This window comes from Balaenoptera musculus, chromosome 11 (assembly GCF_009873245.2).
Source record: "Balaenoptera musculus isolate JJ_BM4_2016_0621 chromosome 11, mBalMus1.pri.v3, whole genome shotgun sequence".
NCBI classification, from domain to species: Eukaryota; Metazoa; Chordata; class Mammalia; order Artiodactyla; family Balaenopteridae; genus Balaenoptera; species Balaenoptera musculus.
Genome location: NC_045795.1, coordinates 15981759 through 16000833, shown reverse-complemented (window position 1 = coordinate 16000833; position 19075 = coordinate 15981759). Strand labels below are relative to the sequence as shown.

Below are 19075 nucleotides of genomic sequence, written 5' to 3'. Positions count from 1 at the left end.
CAGTGTCATGGAGAAAAAAAGCAGGAAAGGAACTGTTCAAGATTAAAGGAGACTTAAAAGATAATATGAACACACTTCATGTTCTTGATCAGGTCTTACTTTGTCCAAACAACTGTAAGACATTTTGGGAACAATTAGGGAAATCAGAATACGAACTGGGTATTAGACAGTATTTGGATATTGCAATAAATCATTAGATATAAAGTACTGTCTTTATGTTTAAAATCTTATTTTTTAGAGATGCATACTGAATATGTGGAGGTAAATATTATGTCTATAATTTATTTTAAAACAATAAAAAATAGATTAAGACATGGGGAAACATTTACAACTCTTAAATCTAGGAAATAGACATGTTGGTGTTTATTATCCAATTCTACTTTCCTGAATGTTCAAAATTTTTATAATTAAGAAAAGAAAATGTGGACACTGCTTCCAGGAAGATGAAATAAACATATTTTCCCTATCCCTCCCACTAAGTACAACTAGAACTCCAGACGTATATGTAAAATAAACATAAGAACATTTTGAAAGATGGAGAGAAGGCAGACCGGCTAGGGACCTTGCAACCCAAGGAACACCACCACGGTGAGCTACTTGGGTTTCGTTTTGCCTCCTATATCCCAGACTTGGAGCTGAAGAAGCCAGAAACCCAGAAATGCCAACAGGTGCAGACAATAAAAGCCCTCAACAAAACAAAAGCCTGTTCTGTTGCCAAAGAACCAGAAAAGTGGCAGCCTAACAAGACAGAAAACTTTTAGACAATAACCATTCCACCCCACACAAACACCGAAAAAAAACACAAAACTGCAAAACACAATTCAGTGGAGGAAAGATAGCCTTTTCAATAATTTCTGCTCGAGCAACTGGACATTTATAGACAAATAAATGAACAACCACCTAAGTCTCACACCTTACACAAAACTTAATTCAAATAGATCCTGGACTAAAATGTAAAACAAAACTATAAACTTTTAGAAAAAAAATCCTAAGAGAAAGTCTTCTGGATCTAGAACTAAGTGAATTGTTTTTAGACTTGACACCAAAAGCACCATCCATAAAAAGAAAAATTAACAAGCCCAGACATCACCAAAATTAAAGACTTTTACTCTGCAAAAGACCCTTTTGAGAGATGAGACGTCAAGCTGTAGACTGAGAAAAAAATATTTGCAAACTACATATCTGACAAAGGACTAGTATCTAGAACTCAAAACAGAATAGTAAAAAAAAGAAAGGAAAAAGAAAAGAAAAAAATTCAGTTAGAAAATAGACAAAAGACAAAGAGATATTTCACCTAAGAGGATATCCAGAGGGAAAAATAAGCACATGAAAAGAGATTCAACATTACTAGCCATCAGAGAAATATAAAGTAAAACCACAATGAGATATCACTACATAGCTATCACTAACATAAAAAACAGTGACAACACTAAATGCTGGCAAGGATGTAGAGAAACTGGATCACTCATACAATCCTGGTGGGAATATAAAATGGTACAGCTGCTCTGGAAAACAATCTGGCATTTTCTTAAACTAATCATGCAACTACAATGCAACCCAGCAACTGTACTTCTAGGTGTTTATCCAGGAGAAATATTAAGACAGTCACACAAAAACCTAAAATACATATTTACAGCAGCTTTCTTTGTAAGAGCTAAAACCTGAAAACAACCCAGATGCCCTTCAACGGTTGAATGGTTAAGTAAACTGAGGCACATCCAATACCATGGAATACTACTCAGCAACAGAAAGGAATGAACTATTGACACATGTAACAACCTGGATGAATCTCCAGAGAATTATGTTCAGCGAATAGAGCCAATTGCAAAAGGTTACCTACTGTATGACTACATTTATATAACATACTTGAGATTGAAATAACAAAATAATGGAAATGGAGGACAAAATAGTGGTTGCCAGTGATTAAGGAGAGGATGGAGCGGGAGGAAAGTGAATGTGACTATAAAGGTCAGTGTGCGCGATCCTTGTGGTGACGGAAATGTTCTGCATCCTGACTACATCATGTCGATATCCAGGTTGTGATACTGTACATATTACAGTTTTGCAAGATGTTACCTTTGGGGGAGACTTGGGTGAAGTGTACAGCATCTCCACATAATTTTTATAACTAAGTAAATCTACAATTATGTTAAAATAAAATACTTAAGAAGAAAAGCTACCTGAAAAATGAAATGTGCAGGCATAACTCAAAGATAACTGCAGGTTCAGCTCCAGACCACCGCAATAAAGCGAATGTCATAATAAAGGGAGTCACATGAATTTTTTGATCTTCCAGTGTACATAAAAGTTATGTTTACACTACACTGTAGTCTATTAAGTGTGAAATAGCATTATATCTAAAAAAAACTATGCATATGCCTTAATTTTAAAATACTTTGTTGCTATAAAAAAGGTTAACCACCATCTGAGGCTTCAGAGATTTATAACCTTTTTGGGGGTGGAGGGTCTTGCCTCCATGCCAATGGCTGCTGACTGGTCAGGGTGGTGGGTGCTGAAGGGGGGCGGCCGTGGGAATTTCTTAAAATAAGACAACAGTGACGTTTGCCCATCAATTGACTCTTCCTTTCATGAACAGTTTCTCTATAAGCATGCAATGCCGTTTGACAGCATTTTACCCACAGTAGAGCTTCTTTTGAAATTAAAGTCGATTCTCTCAAACCTTGCCTCTGCTTTATTAACTAAGTTTACGTAATATTCTAAATCCTTTGTTGTCATTTCAACAATCTTCACAGCACCTTCACCAGGAATAGATTCCATCTCAAGAGATCACTTTCCTTGCTTATCCATAAGAAGCAACTCCTCATCCATCCAAGTTTTACCATGAGATTGCAGCAATTCAGTCACATTTTCAGACTCCACTTCTAATTCTAGTTCTCTTGCTAATTCCACCACATCCGCAGTTATCTCCTCCACGAAACCTTGAACCCCTCAAAGTCATCCATGAAAGTTGGAATCGACTTGTTCCAAACTCCTGTTAATGTTGAAATGTTGACCTCCTCCTACGAATCAGGAATGTCTTCAATGGCACCTAGAATGGTGAATCCTTTCCAAAAGGTTTTCAATTTACTTTGCCCAGATCCATCAGAGGAATCACTGTCTATAGCAGCTTAGCCTTATAAAAATATATTTCTTCAATAATAACACTTGAAAGTCAAAAGTACTACTTGACCCATGGGCTGCGGAATGGATGCTGTGTTAGCAGCATGAAAAACATTAATCTCCTTGTATATCTCCATCAGAGCTCTTGGGTGACCAGGTGTACTGTCAATGAGCAGTAATATTTTCAAAGGAATGTTTTTTCTAGGCAGTAGGTCTCAATAGTGGGCTTAAAATATTCAGTAAACCATGGCATAAACAGGTGTGCTGTCATCCAGGCTTTGTTGCTTCCATTTACAGAGCACAGGCAGGGAAGATTTAGCATAATTCTTAAGGGCCCTAGGATTTCCGGAATGGTAAATGAGCACTGGCTTCAACTTATCATTATCAGCTGTATTAGCCCCAACAAGAGAGTCAGTCTGTCCTCTGAAGTTTTGAAACCAGGCACTGAGCCACTGTAATTACCTCAGCTAGATCTTCTGGACCTTCTGGGTAACTTGCTGCAGCTTCTACATCAGCACTTGCTTCTTCACCTTGCACTTTTACATACGGAGACGGCTTCTTCCCTTAAACCTCATGAACCAACCTCTGCTAGCTTCAAACTTTTCTTCTGTAGCTTCCTCACCTCTATCAGCCTGCACCGAATTGAACAGAGTTATAGGGCCTTGCTCAAGATTAGGCTTTGGCTTAAGGGAACGTTGAGGCTGGTTTGATCATCTATCCACACCACTCAAACTTTCTCCATATCAGCAATAAGGCTGTTTTGCTTTTTTATCATCCGTGTGTTCACTGGAGGATCTGTTTTAATATCCTTCAAGAACTCTTCCTTTACATTCACAATTTGGCTAACTGGCACAAGAAGCCTAGCTTTCAGTCTATCTCGGCTTCCTCATTAAGCTTAATCACTTCTAGTTTATTTAAACTGAGAGACATGCAATTCTTCCTTTCACTTGGACACTTAGAGGCCACTGCCGGGTTATTAACTGGCCTAATTTCAGTATCGGTGTGTCTCAGGGAATAGGGAGGCATGAGGAAAGGGGGAGAGACGGGGGAAGGGCCAGTTGGTGTAAGTAGGAGCACACATTTACCAATTAAGTTCGCTATCTCATACAGGCGTAGTTCAAGGCGTCCCAAAACAACTACAACAGTAACAAAGATAAATGATTACAGATCACCATAACAAATGTAACAATGATGAAAGAGTTTGAAATACTGCGAGAATTATCAAAATGTGACACAGAGACACAGAGTAAACGCTGTTGGAAAAATGGCACCAACAGACATGCTGGATGCCGGGTTGCCACAAAGCTTCAATGTGCAAAAACAAAAACAAACAAACAAAAGGCAACATCTGCGAAGCACAATAAAGCGAAGCACAGGAAAATGAGATCTACCGATCCTTGAGGACACTTGCTGGCAGACCTCCGCTAACACTGTGTCCAGACAGGAAGCAAGTGCTTCACAGTGCCACCTCATTAACCGTTCACAACAACTCCAGGAGGTAGGGGGTGGTGTTATACTCACTTTAAAGAGTAATCTAGGGAATTCCCTGGCTGTCCAATGGTTAGGACTCCGCACTCTCACTGCCAAGGACCTGGGTTCCATCCCTGGTCGGGGAACTAAAATCCCATAAGCCGCGTGGCACAGCCAAGTAAAAAAAAAATGAAGAGTAATCTAAAACACAGAGAAGCTAACTTACCCAAAGCAGCTCAAAGACTCCACGGCAGATGAGCCTGAGCCCACGTGCTGTGTGAGACTCTACGGCCTACTTAATTACCCGGAATGACCACTTTTCATCCAGGTCGCCTAAACCAGCATTAAGGGTCCTACACTCTCCACTGGTCTCGAGCCTTTCTGATGAATTTTCCTTCTCTTCATTTGTCAGATTCCCACCTTTCCATTAACAGAGTATTTCCAGCCAGGCTCATTTTGTGCCCTTGGCTGTAATGCACTCTTTACAAGTATGACAAACTACGCCCTGTAAATCAGACAAATCTGTGTTCAAATCTCAGCTAGCTTTACATTGCTCAGAAGAACAAAAGATCAGAAATAACCCAGATGGCAATCAATCAAGAACTGTTTAAATTATAGTGAACACACATACCACGTGGTCAGGGTAGGACTGTCAGTCACAGGCCTCCTCCTTCCCCAGGTGCAGCCATGGCACATGAGACCCATGCCTGCCAGAGTAATTCATCCTCTGGGCCACAGTGATTGGTTCAGGTTTGGACATGACAAGCCGAGCCAGTCAGAATCATCACGAGAACTTCTATGCCGGGGCTAACAGGAGAGCTGGCTTCTCTTTCACTGAAGTGGCTAAGTTAGGAGGCTGTCAACTTGAGGATCCTGGGGGCCATCTTGCCTGTCACAAACCAGAAACCTACCCAAGGCAGCAAAGCCGTCTAAGAGCTGGAGAGATAATGAGCAACACTGACATTATTTGAGCAACTGGGTCCAACCAACGCCTGCAGCCAGACGCAGCCCTGCTCTGCCCAGTCACGTGAGCTAATAAATTCCCTCTGTGGCTTAAATTCATTTGAGTTGGGGTTTCTGTTCTTGCAAACGAGAGCCCTGGCCGACTCAGCAAACTATAGGTAAGGTGAAGTGAACTAGGTTAGTCTTTCCCAAATTCGTTCTATTTGTTAACTATCAGTGAAGAAATAGTTCTGTGGTCAAATAAATTTGGGAAAGTCTGCCTCTTACAGGTTCCCAGTATGCATTAGTAGAGCAAGGACTGGGAAGAGCTGCGGTAAAGAAACTTAAACTCGCTGATCTTCGGAGTTTTCTGAAAATTAATTTCTCACAGATCTCCTCTTCATGAGGCTGCAGACGGTACTGAAAACAGAAGGCCTGAATGAAGCCGACCCTCAGATCCCCCTCCCACATTCTGTACAGATGGATGACTTCATTCTCTTACCGGGAAATGGGTCTTTGCCCACATATCAATCCGTTACAGTGAATGAACTGCCCACCCACCTTAGAACAATCCCTCTACTCTGACCTGCTCGAGCACAGAATTCCAGCCATGCTTCCTCTTCTTGCATCATCACTAATTGTCTCTTTACTAAATCACTACTATCTGGGTATAAACATACTGTTATTTCTCCCATTTGAAAAACAAAAACCTCATCCGGGCCCCACTTCCTCTACCTACTATCTCCACCACATTTCTATCCTTTAAAAGAAAACTCCTTGCAAGAACTGTCTCCAATTTCCCCCTCCCATTCTCTACTAAACCGGGCTTTCACCCCGACCACTCCACCAAAACTGCTGTCCTGATTTCAGTGACTCACAACAGTGTACACAGCGGTCAATTCTCAGCCATCTCGCCTGACCCGGTCTGCAGCATCTGACACTATTGTCCACGCGTTCCCTCCTAAAGCTATCTTCTTCACTGGCTTCTGGAATCCCACACTCTGAGTTCTCCTCCTACCATGTCAACCACTCCCCAAGTCTCCTCTGCTGGTTCCTCCACATCTCTCCAACTTCTCAACGTGGAATGCCCACAGGACTTCTCTTCTCTAGTTACAGACACACCCTAGGTGATCTCATCCAGTCCCGAGGCCTTGAAATACCAACTGTATGCTTATATAACCAGCCCCAGTCCTCCCCTGAACTTCAGGCTCAGATGTCCAACTGCCTATTCAACACCCCTGCTTGAATGTCTAATAGTTATTTCAAAATTAAAAGGTCAAAAACAAAACTCTTGATCCTCTCTCCACCTCACCCCACCTGCAACCAACAACATCACACCAGATGCTCACGCAACTTTCCCCGTCTCACTTAAAGGCAACCCCAACCTTCCACCCACTCAGGCCAAAAATCCTGGAACCATCCCTGACTCCTCTCTTTCCTTCACCCTAAATCCAATCCACCAACAAAAGCCTGCTGGCTTGACCTTCCAAATATGTTCAGAATCTATTTCTGACCATACCCACTGTTAACATTCTTGGTCCAAACCAACATTAACTCTTGCCTGGATGACTGTAATAGTCACCCTGCTTCTACCCTTAATTCCCGAAGGACACTTGCAGCACGTAAGCCAGGGATCCCTTTAAAACCTAAATTCTTCTCAGGCTTCTGATCAAAACCTTCCCTTGGTATTCCATCTCAGAGTAAAAAGCCCCAGAGTAAAAACTGCTACAAAGTTCTACAAGGACATAATCAGCTTCCTGTTACCTCTGTGACCCCACTGCCTACCACTCTCCCCTCTCACTCCACTCAGCCACACGGGCATCCTGGCTAGTTCACACCCGCCAGGCACACACTGATTGCAAGGTCTTCGTCTTGCCTGGAATGCCTTCAAGCCCTTTGGGACTTTGTTCAAATGTCACCAGTGAGGCCTTCCTGAGCAACTCCCACCTCACCAGGTACACACACCTCCTATCCGCCTTCCCCGCCTTGTTTCCTTACCACGGCACTTCACCACCTGCTTAGATATTACAGGGGAGCAAACTTGCCACTCCAAAATGTCTGCTTGCCACGCCGATTATTTTGAGCTGAAAACAATCAAGGACCAAAAGATTCAGGAAGAAACTCTGACCTTCCCCGTAAATGCCTAAAAGAATGTAAACAGAGCATCTGTTCCAGGAAAGGAGTAATCACCACAGATAACTAGAGTATGAACTACGTGTGCAGACAGGGAGGAACCTAGCAAAGTCTGTTTGTTAAAATTCCTCTCTGTTACCAAACATTTGCTTTTCCATGGCATGGCAATTGCCTTCCTCCCCTCTGAGGTCCCAAACCACTACCCCCAAGATCCTCTTTTGTCTTTAGCTGAAGACAAAAGGGTTTAAGGCAAGGGTTTCAACCACTTGGGCGAGTTACTGTTTGCCTGGGTCTCTCCCATGTATACATGTTATTAAACTTTCGTTTGATTTGCCTCCTGCTAATCTGTCAGTTTAATTCTTAGACCAGCCAGGAGAACCTAGAAAGGTACAGGAAAATTTCTTCCTCCATGAAAATATCTTCATTATTTTGTTACTATCTCTTTCTACTAGGATATATACTCTTGGGGGGATGGGGGGGCGGGGAGAGGTAAAGGATTCTGGGTGCTTTGTTCACTGCTTTATCCCAGGTGGTGCCTAGGACTGTCTAGCACACTGCAGCTTCTCAATAAATACTTTCTACTGTACACTACCCAGTCTAACAAAATATGCCCCCTCTGCTACCTCCCACTCTGCCCCAACTGTAATAATCTTTCAGACATTCTCTGAGCAGGCCAAACTAGCTTCTGACTCAGGGCCTTCACACTTGCTCTTCCTCTGCCTTGAATATCATCCCCAGATACTCGTATGCCTTGATGCCTCCTTCTCTACTCAAATGACACCTTGGAGAGGCCTTTTCCTAATCACCCTATCTAAAATAAGCACACACTGATTGGGCATCCCACACATTCTCACCGGCCTCTAACCCACTTTACGCTTCATTTTTCTTCATAACACTTACCTACCTGACTCCATATATATAACTGCACCTGTCTTTCTCACTACAGTGTAAGCTCCATAAGAACAAGGGTGTCATCTCTTTTTCACCACTATATCTACAACACCTGTAACAATGCCTAGCCCACAGCAGGTGCAGAATACCTGTTGAATGAATGGATAAATAAACACTTGCTTAAGCTGAATTTAGCTAGTCTTTCTATAACATAGGAGGAAATTCTTACAGTAGGTGGGATGGTGAAATAAATACCCAACCCCTACGGTTTCTTCTATGAACTATGACTCTATGAAATAACAAAGTTAAGTGAGAAAGGCTAAGACCAGGTAGTGCCTTTCAATGTTACTAAAGAACTACTGAAGGATTATAAATTGAATGACATATATTCACTTTTTTTAATTACACAATATTTACATCCCATACACAATTGCTTATGGATCCACTGAAGGGAAACAGTATGGAAGAAGAGAGATGAGAGGGGTCTACTGCAGTAGACATACAATATCAGAGTTAGGGAAGCAAGGAACACTGCTAAGCCTCTTATTTTACAAAACTTAAGTCCAGAGGAGCTAAAGGATTTGTCCACTGATAGAGCTAAAATTAGAACCTAGGCCCTCTCTCAACACCAAGCTCTCCCCACATGGCTCTGCTTCATTGGCAAAGCACAAATAATGCAAGAGTCTAAGGCAACCCTAAGAAAGAAAAACATTCCAGAAAAAAATGAGCAAAGGCAAAACCGGCAACACACTTAAGAAATGCAAATAGCCATTAAGCATAGGAAAGAATGCTCCAACACACTAAGGGCATGTGTTTAAACAAGGAGTTATTTTCCATCTACCCCACTGATAATAAAGACTGACAAAAACCCAACTGTTAGCTGAAAGCATGGTAAAACTGACATACCCTTTCTGAAGGGCAATCTGGCAATACATATCAAACTTTAAAACTTATATCCTTTTGCCGAGCAATTCCATTTCCAGAAATTCACTCTAGGGACACAAAAGAGACAAATATATAATGCAGAGGTTCCTAAACCTGGCTGCATATAATAAGCACCTGAACAAACTCACTCATCACTATTAATTAGCTCACGTTCTTACTGCCAACGAACTGGTAAATGGAATTGTTAGCCTTCAGAAATTATTAAATAAGTGAATAATAATGAAAGTTTCAGAATAAAAGGAAAGCAAGATAGTAGTTAAATGGAACAACAGGATCGTATAAAGTTTTTTCTCAAAGGCAGAGGAAATCAAGTTTAATAAAGGAAATAAAAACAGTAAGTGAAAAAAGGAGATATTGAAAATGATGAAGAGAGAATAATACAGAGTACTGGTTACTTACAGAGGTGATTTATTAGGAGACCTTTTATAATAGCAAATACCCAGGCCCCATTCTCCAGAGTGGAATTTAAGGATGGGAAGGTAAAACCTGCCCAGGTGATTCCACTATACACCTCTGATTGAGAACCACTGTTCTCCTACAGCAAAGGTTCAGGCTTGAGTGTTCATTATAGTCACCTGAGGAGCTATGGACAATTACCGACAACTGAGCCCTGGGCTAGTTGAATCAATTGCTAGAATGGAGCCTGGACATCAATATTTTTTAAAACTTTCCAGTAATTCTCATATGTGTTGCCACAGTTGTGAACCAAAGTCCTACACCAGTAGTTTTCACAGTGTGGTTCCCACACCAGCACAATTGGGGTCACTGGGGAACTTGTTAGAAATGAAAAGTCTGGGGTCCCACTCAAAATCTCCTGAATCAGATACTCTGAGTAAAGCTCAGCAATCTTTAACAAGCCCTCCAGGTGATTTTGATGTACGCTAAAGTTTGAGAATCACTGTCCTAGAATTATTGTTACATAAAAATCATCTAGAATGCTTGTCAAAAATATATTACCTGGTCAGCTGATTTTCAACAAGGGTGCCAAGAAAATTCAATGAGGAAAAGAGTAGTGTTTTCAACAAATGGTGCTGGGACAACTGGATAGCCACATGCAAAGAATGAAGCTGGATTCCTACTTCACATCACATACAAAAATTAACTCAAATTGACTGCAGACCTAAATTTAAGAACTAATGCTATAAAACTCTTAGAAGATAAGATAGGTGTAAATGTTCATGACATTAGAATAAGCACTGGTTTCTTAGTTATGACACCAAAAGAACAAGCAACAAAAGAAAAAAGACTGCACTTACATTTAAGACTTCCATATTTAAGACTTTCATGCTTCAAAGGACACTATCAAGAAAGTGAAAAGAGAGCTCATACAATTGGAGAAAATATTTGCAAATCAAATGTCTGCTAAAGGTTTGGTATCAGAATACATACAGAACACGTACAACTCAACAACAGAAAGACAAATAACCCAACGAAAAATATGAGCAAAGGATTTGAACAGACATTTCTCCAAAGAAGATATACAAACGACCAATAACATGATGAGATGTCAACATCATTAGCTATCAAGAAAATGCAAATCAGGCTTCTCTAGTGGCGCAGTGGTTGAGAATCTGCCTGCCAATGCAGGGGACGCGGGTTTGAGCCCTGGTCTGGGAAGATCCCACATGCCGCGGAGCAACTAGGCCCGTGAGCCACAATTACTGAGCCTGCGCGTCTGGAGCCTGTGCTCCGCAACAAGAGAGGCCGCGATAGTGAGAGGCCCGCGCACCGCGATGAAGAGTGGCCCCCGCTTGCAGCAACTAGAGAAAGCCCTCGCACAGAAACGAAGACCCAACACAGCCATAAATAAATAAATAAATAAATATTAAAAAAAAAAAAGAAAATGCAAATCAAAACCACAATGAGACACCACTTCACACACACTAGGATGGCTAGAATAAAAAAGAGAACAACAATGTTGATGAGGATGTGCATTAGCTCACCCAGAGAAAGAGAACAGAATTTCTTCTAATTGGAAAGAGGACAGGACCAAGCCTTAAGAAACTCCATATTTACCTGCCACACAGAAGAGAACCAGCCTATAATGGAGATCAAGAAAAAGCCACTAAAGAAGAAAATCAGTGGGTCACAAAAGGAAAAGGAAGCGAGCATGTGAAAGAGGTGGACATGGTCAGTGTTGCTCAATGCAGGATTACCTGTAATCAGTAAAGTTAAGTAAAATGAATGAAAACGTTTCTTGGATTTAGTGATAGGGAGATCTTGGCGTTTCCAGATAATGATGGTGGCAAAATCACTAAGAAATTAAAATTAGGCTACCTTTCTGCACGTTATAATATGTAACACGTCACTCCAACATAAAAGGCTTAAAATAAATGAGTACCTTGATTATTCGCAATTAGTCTCCAATCTTCTTGAACGATGAGTCTGGAAAATAAAAAGTGATTAGAAAAAGCAAGCTCGCAACAACTACACAAAACCACAGTAAGGGCTCTTTAAAACTACCTAAAAGGGATTAAACTCCATAAAAGGCTACTTTATACAGCAGGGTTAATGATGTTCCATACTACTCCCAATTTCTGTCTGATTAGGACAGGTGTGTTAACATGCCACATTTGCTATGACTGAGATCCAGCGTCTGGCCGTAGTTAATAAATACTATCCAGCACTACAACACGTCTGCGTGATTCAAGTAATACCGATAACTACAAAACAGAAATATGGCCATGAAGTAAGTATCCACATCACCTGACACACGAAAGACACGTGTCGTCCCGAGATTCAGAAACAGGTTTTATCAGTAAACAAGAAGGAAAAGTGAAAAATCAAGACACCTAATCTTCAGACCAACTTCAGTTTAAATTTCTGAGATACAGCTCTGTGAAAGCTAGGTAACTGTGAAAGCCTTGTCCCGTCCCACAAACTCACTAACGCAGAAAGTGGGAAAACGAATGAAGTTAGATTTGTCAATAAGCAACGAGGTCCCTTAAATACTCCTTACAGCCCTGCAGCACCTAAGGCCAAAGACCCGTCCTCACTTCTGGCAGCGCTACCTGCCTCCCAATTCCCCCAGCCCAGCTGGTAAGTTCCCTTTTAACTGCGAAACAAACCAGCAAACCTCCCGAGAAAGACTAAAACTGGGGAAACAAGGCTCCGCCGTAAAAGGAACTCTGACCAAACCCTGCCCCTCACTGATCCACCCGCCACCCTTATCCAGCAGTCGGGAAATAACAAGCCAGCAGCCAAAAGTAAGAGAACCTACACGCCACTCTCCGGAAACTGCAGCGACTTTAGATGGAGCTCGCCATGACACATACGTCCCGCCACGTTTATTTACGCATGCTCGCAGACGGTGGCCCGGAGAGATCAAATTACATCATCGCTGGAAGTGCGCGTTCAGGTTCAACTTGGTTTAGTAATGATTTCATTTAACGATTCTTTTGGTTGCCAGAACGAAGATAAGATCTTCAAGACCTCGAGTTCTTAGAATCGTTTAATAGCTAACTTCTCCTGAGCTCTTACTACGTGTCGGGTACTGTGTTCAGAGCTTTCCATAAACATTATCTCCCCACTTATTTATTATTATACTTATTTTACAAAAGAGGAAACTGGGAGTTTAATTACGTGCCCAAAATGATTCTGGTAGCAGTGACAGTCCTCTGTGCTAAACCCAACTCTGCCGGACTCCCAGAGAATCTGCTCTTTTCATTACATTTTACCAGCTTCCTCGACCTTTTGTGAAAATAGGTCGTATTAAAGAAAATGGAGAAGGGTAAAAAAAGAACAGTTGGATTGAACTTAATATAGATAATTTAACACCAAGCAAGGTTTTTTGTTGTTTTTTGTTTGTTTGTTTGTTTGTTTTAATGCTTAGAAGACAGTCTAGGAGCAGCAGTTTAGCAGAGAAAGAGAATTTTCATGGAGTATATACAGATTCTGACCTGGTTGCCTTACATGAGTTATCTCACCTTATTATTCTTTACCCCAGACACTGACCTTGTTTACCAGAAAAGCATTTCCACTTTAGAAAGTGAAGACAATAGCCATGAACAGGAAGTCGAAATTATGCGTGACGGGGTTTCACAGTGATTTGGGGCAATTGACTTATTTTGTAAATGACTTTCCTAGTGTATTTCCCTCTAGCTAAAATGGCACCCTTTGCTCATCCAAAAAAAAAATCTGAACTGAGACCTAAGGTCCACAGCAGTCTTCACCCAGCTGAATTAGAATTGTCTGTTTATGTTGCCCCATCTCTTTCACTAGACCAAAAGTAGGCCCTGGGTCACCTTCTTCTTGGTGGTAATCCCACTGCCTAGCTCATAATCTTGCACTTAATAGCCTCTCAATAAACATGTTGCATCAATGAATGAGTGCACCCCTTCTCCCCAAGATCTGGTTAAGTTCAAACAAATTTCATGGAGTGCATACCATATGATATGCACTTGCTGGATGCTGGAGCTAGAAAGGAAGAAAGACAACTCCCTACCACCCTTTCAGGCTACTGCAAGGATATAGCTTCAGTAGAGAATAGCAATCCCTATGGAAGAGGAACGCAAGGGGCCTGTGGAGCACAACAGAGAGATCAGGACTTCCCCCAGGGGTGAAGTGAGGGAAATGGACAAAGGTATTCCAGACTGGGGAGACAGTGAGGGCCAATGCATGGGGGCCTGAAACTATAAACTACTGTACATTATAAAAGCAAAAAAGAATAAAGTTGGATGACAGCAGAGAAGGCTGGAAAGGAAAGTGCAGGGATCAGATTAAGGTGAACCTTGTTTGCTAAAATAAAGACATTAGACCTAATCCTGGATGTATTGGGTAGCATGAAAATGTCTGAGCAGAATATTCTCTCAGGAGGATGGGTTTGAGGACAACATTTCAGACATGAAGAAATAGTGAAAAGCATAAATCAAGTTGTTGGCTGTGAGCAATGGGAAAATGAAAAGGGAGGACCTAAGAGACTGAGGAGGTAAAAATCAGCAAGACTTAGAGATTGATAGGTGTAGAAGAAGAGGATACAAGGAAGTTTCCAAGTTTGGGGATAAAGCAACTGACGCCAGTACTTCTTTGGCGAAATCTGTCTCTTTAGGCACTTTTAATCTGAATCATTTGAAAAGCCAGTGACACTACCTCTAGGAATTTAACTTATGGAAATGCTCACAGTTACACAAAATGACATATGTGCCAGATTATTCTTTGAAAGATTGCTTGCAATAGCAAAAGACTGAAAACTCTCTCTGGCTTCTCAATAGGGAATTGGTTAAACATCTTTATGGTGTCTACAGCTCCTGAAAAAGAAAAAGGTTGCATTTAATGCACTATCTATTCTTAAGTGGAAAAAGAAATTTGCAACATAGTGCATAGAGTGTATGACTATAGTTACAACTGCAGTTTTATACACGTATAAAATCTGTGGCAGAATATATAAATAATTGGTAACGGAGTCATGTCTCTGGGAAAAGGAACTGAGTGGCTAAAGGAAGATTTGCTTTTCCCTGTATATCATTTTGTACCTTTTATTTTTGGACCATGCAGATGTATTATTTATTCAAAAAATAAATGGATGCATTTTATAAATAAAATGACATTTGATAATTTATAATTTACTGGTTTATCTGTTACACTGTAGTATTTTCTTTCATATGAATATTTAAATTTTAAATCTTTTTATTATGTTAAGATATACATAACGTAAAATTTACCATTTTAACCGTTTTTAAGTGTACAGTTCTGTAGCATTGAGTACATTCACATTTTTGTGCAGCCATCCATCTCCAGAACATTTTCATCTCCCCAAACTTAAACTCTCAACCTGTTAAACAATAAGCCCCTAATCCCCCTTTTCCCCAGCCCCTGATGACCACCATTCTACTTTCTGTCTGTATGAATCTGACTACTACAGGTTCCTCATATAAGTGGAATCATACAATATTTGTCCTTTTGTTACTGGCTTATTTCACTTAGTAAAATGTCTTTGAGGTTCATCCGTGTTGTAGCATGTCAAATATCCTTTCTTTTTAAGGCTAAATGATATTCCATGGTATGTATATACCACATTTTGTCTACAAATTTTAAATATTTATGCTTTGTTTCTCAAATTAGATTGTAAACTTCATAAGAATAGACGCTCCATATTGTTATTGTTTTTTCAGCCAACAATATAATATTAAATGCTTTATAAATGTTGGTGGTAGACAAACCAATTCGTGTACACAAAGACATGCTAAAAATGCAAGTGAATCTATAAAATAATAGTAAAACCTAACATTTTTTGAGAACTTATGTGTGTGTGCCAGTAACCATCCTAAGCCCTCTATGTGAATTACCAAATGTTTTCATCACAATGACTCTATAAGTAATCCTATAAATTAGGAGAACTATTATTATCCTCATTATCCCCTTTTTACAGAGGAGAAAACTGAAGCTTAAGCAGTCTGACTTCAGGGACTTTTTTTTTTTTTTTACTCTATATAAATACTTCAGAAGAAAGAGACTGTATACTTTCATTAAAAATGCAAAATTTCAAATAAAGAAAAACATTGGAGAGAAAAAAATGATAAGGGAAATGTGCAATAAAATCTATAAACCTTCAGAGTAATTAACTCAGTCTTTTAATATTCTTTACAGTGAAAATCAAAGAGAAAATGTGGGCAATAATGAAGTTAGAGAATTCTTACTATCTCAGCCACTAACCAAGAAAGAATAAAATAAATTTATAAAAATTTAGGAGCACAGGGACTTCCCTGGTGGCGCAGTGGTTAAGAATCCGCCTGCCAGTGCAGGGGACACAGGTTCGAGCCCAGGTCCAGGAAGATCCCACATGCCACAGAGCAACTAAACCTGTGCTCCACAGCTACTGAAGCCCGTGTGCCCTAGAGCCTGTGCTCTGCAACAAGAGAAGCCACCACAATAAGAAGCCTGCGCACCGCAACAAAGAACAGCCCCTGCTCGCCGCAACTAGAGAAAGCCTGCATGCAGCAACGAAGACCCAAAGCAAAAATAAAAAACAAAAAATAAATTAATTAATTTAAAAAAATTTAGGAGCACATATCTTATTTTTGTTTTTTGTTTTTAGGAGCACATATTTTAGATTTAGCTTATGATTTGAGTAATTAGCTAGTGTACTTATAAATTTGTTCCAATCAGTATCTTTTTATGATAAATAAATCATGCATTTAATTCACTCTTGAAAAATGATAGTAAGTGTATATGAAATTTTCTGTGTAGAATATTATGTAAGTTTAGTAGAATGAAATTTAAAATGGATTAATCTATTATATATGAGATAAGAAAAGTATGTGTTCTCAATTTTTAAAGTTCAGCAGGTCAACATGTATTATGCAAATATATTATTATTTATGTTAGCTTCCCACTGCATGTGGTGGAAAGCTAACTGGAATTTCTTAATTACAAAAGGATGAGGGGGCACATGAAAATTAATGCTAGACCCAGGGATTTTGATTGGATCTGATAAATTGTCAGAGTAAATTCCCCAGCTGGACACCATACAACTAAAGCAGTTTTTAAGCAAGGCTTTTCAGGTGTTTGTTTTCATAAAGGATTAAAAATAAGGAAATAAGTTAGGACATTATCACAGTGGTCTAAATACGAAACCAAGAAAAAGATGGTGATCGTAGAAATAGAGAAAAAAGAAAGGATACAAGAAAGGCCAAAAGAAAATTTGCCCCAAACAGGTGAATGCTTCAATGTAGAGGATAAAAGGGAAGGACACTGATGGTCTTAAATAAACTGAGAAAAGATTATATAAAACATCATGTGAAATAAATTAACCTGCTGTTGTCTTTGGGCTAATGCTGAATTTTCTCCATGTAATCTAACCACTAGAGGTCAGAGTGCTATACTTCTAATGTCAACTATTCTATCAATTTACACAAATTGGTTTGGCTCATTTCTGTAATTAATTGTATCTTTTCCTTCTCCCACTCTCACTATGGGTGGTTTGGGGGCTGTTTTTGTGGCCCAGGCCAAAGCCACGAGATCACCACATTCCCTTGCCTCAGGGCAGGTAACCCATGCCAGGTCAGAGTGAATTCTGGGCTCTCAGTCAAGTGGGAGAATCTGTGGTTGGAGCTTCCAGGACGACCACGTGGAGAACACCTGCCTGAGACCCAGGCTATTTCGGAGGAAAGTAGAGCTGAGCGATGTAGGAAGAAATCAGTAAGTTCTGAGGACAGCTGTAAGCCCCCTACATCCACATGCCTGGAGCTAGATTTACTTCTGAGCTCTTCAGTTCTGTGAACAAGTAAATCCCCCCTTTTGATCCCTGAAGCTAATTTGAGTGGATTTCTTTCACTTGCAACCAAGAGTCCTGGCTCATCCTATTTTTACATATTCTCTTAGCTTTTAAACAATTTATAACAGTTGTCTAACTCCCTGATTGGGAAAGAGACATATGATGTTTTCTCTGTCCTTCAGTAATATATGACTCAAATAACAAACTTACTGAGTTATATAATAATATATATCATATTTATAAATAAAAATTATATATTGTGCTCAGAGGTGATAAAATGGCCAAAAATTTGCTGCAGATTAAGGAGAACCAAGAGTGAGGATTGCAATTTTTAAAGATGGACTTGCAATTTTTAAGCCTACGTTGGTAGGCTCATTGAGAAAAAGACCTTTAGGCAAAAGCTTTAAAAAGACGAGGAAGTTAGCAAAGGAATGCGTGGGGAAAGAGCATTCAAGTAAAAGGGACCAGCCAGTGGAAAGCCTCTAAGGGAAGAGCACACCTGCCATGTTCAAGAGATAGCAGGGTCCATCAACAGATGAATGGATAAAGATGTGATATATATATATGATGGAATACAACTCAGCCATAAAAAAGAATGAAATTTTGCCATTTGCAACAACATGGATGGACCTGGAGAGTATTATGCTTAATGAAATAAGTCAGACAGAGAAAGACAAATACTCTATATGATATCACTTATACGTGGACTCTAAAAAATAAAACAAACTAGTGAATGTAACAAAAAAGAAACAGACTCAGGTATTAGAGAACAAACTAGTGGTTACCAGTGGGGAGAGGGAAGTGGGGGAGGGGTAAGACAAGGGCAGGGGATTAAGAGGAACAAACTACTCTGTATAAAATAAATAAGCTACGAGGATATATCGTACAACACAGGGAATATAGCCCATATTTTATAACTATAAGTGGAGTATAACCTTTAAAAATTGTGAATCAAAATTCTTGTACGTTGTACACCTGAAACTTACATAGTATTGTAAATCAACTATACTGAAAGAAAAATAAATAAATAAATAATTTTTTAAAAAAGAGAGAGAGACAGCAGGAAGATCAGAGTGGTTGGAATGGAGTAAGTAATAGGAAAAGATGTCAGAGAGTGAACAAAACCAGATCATGTGTGGCCTCATGGGCCATAGTCAAACTTTGGCTTTTACTCTGAAAGAAATGGGAGGCTTCAGAAGGTTTTGAGAGGAGGGGTGGATCGAGGAGGTCAGTTAGAAAGCTGTTGCAATAATCCAGGCAGGTACTGACGGCATCCTGGACTAGGGAGGCAAGAGGAGGAGGTGATAAGAAGTGGTTAGATTCTGGACATATTTGAGAACACAACCCATAGAATTTCCTGTA

The 19075-nt window shown here is 40.0% G+C and overlaps 1 protein-coding gene across 3 annotated transcripts in view; it reads right to left on the bottom strand.

The window, feature by feature from the left end:
* CDKAL1 (CDK5 regulatory subunit associated protein 1 like 1) overlaps positions 1-12804 on the bottom strand; it is a 657693-nt gene extending 644889 nt beyond the window's left edge. The window contains exons 1-2 of one of the 3 annotated variants that reach the window (XM_036869715.1): positions 12722-12804; positions 11843-11886 (exon numbers count right to left, since the gene is read on the bottom strand). In XM_036869715.1, coding sequence (XP_036725610.1) covers positions 11843-11886; positions 12722-12774 — 97 coding nt within the window. In that variant the 5' untranslated portion in view covers positions 12775-12804. Of the gene's footprint in view, positions 1-10757; positions 10779-11842; positions 11887-12207; positions 12489-12721 lie in introns of those variants that run through there. The other 2 variants (XM_036869716.1, XM_036869717.1) reach the window with 2 other exon arrangements.
* Positions 12805-19075: the final 6271 nt, after the last annotated feature.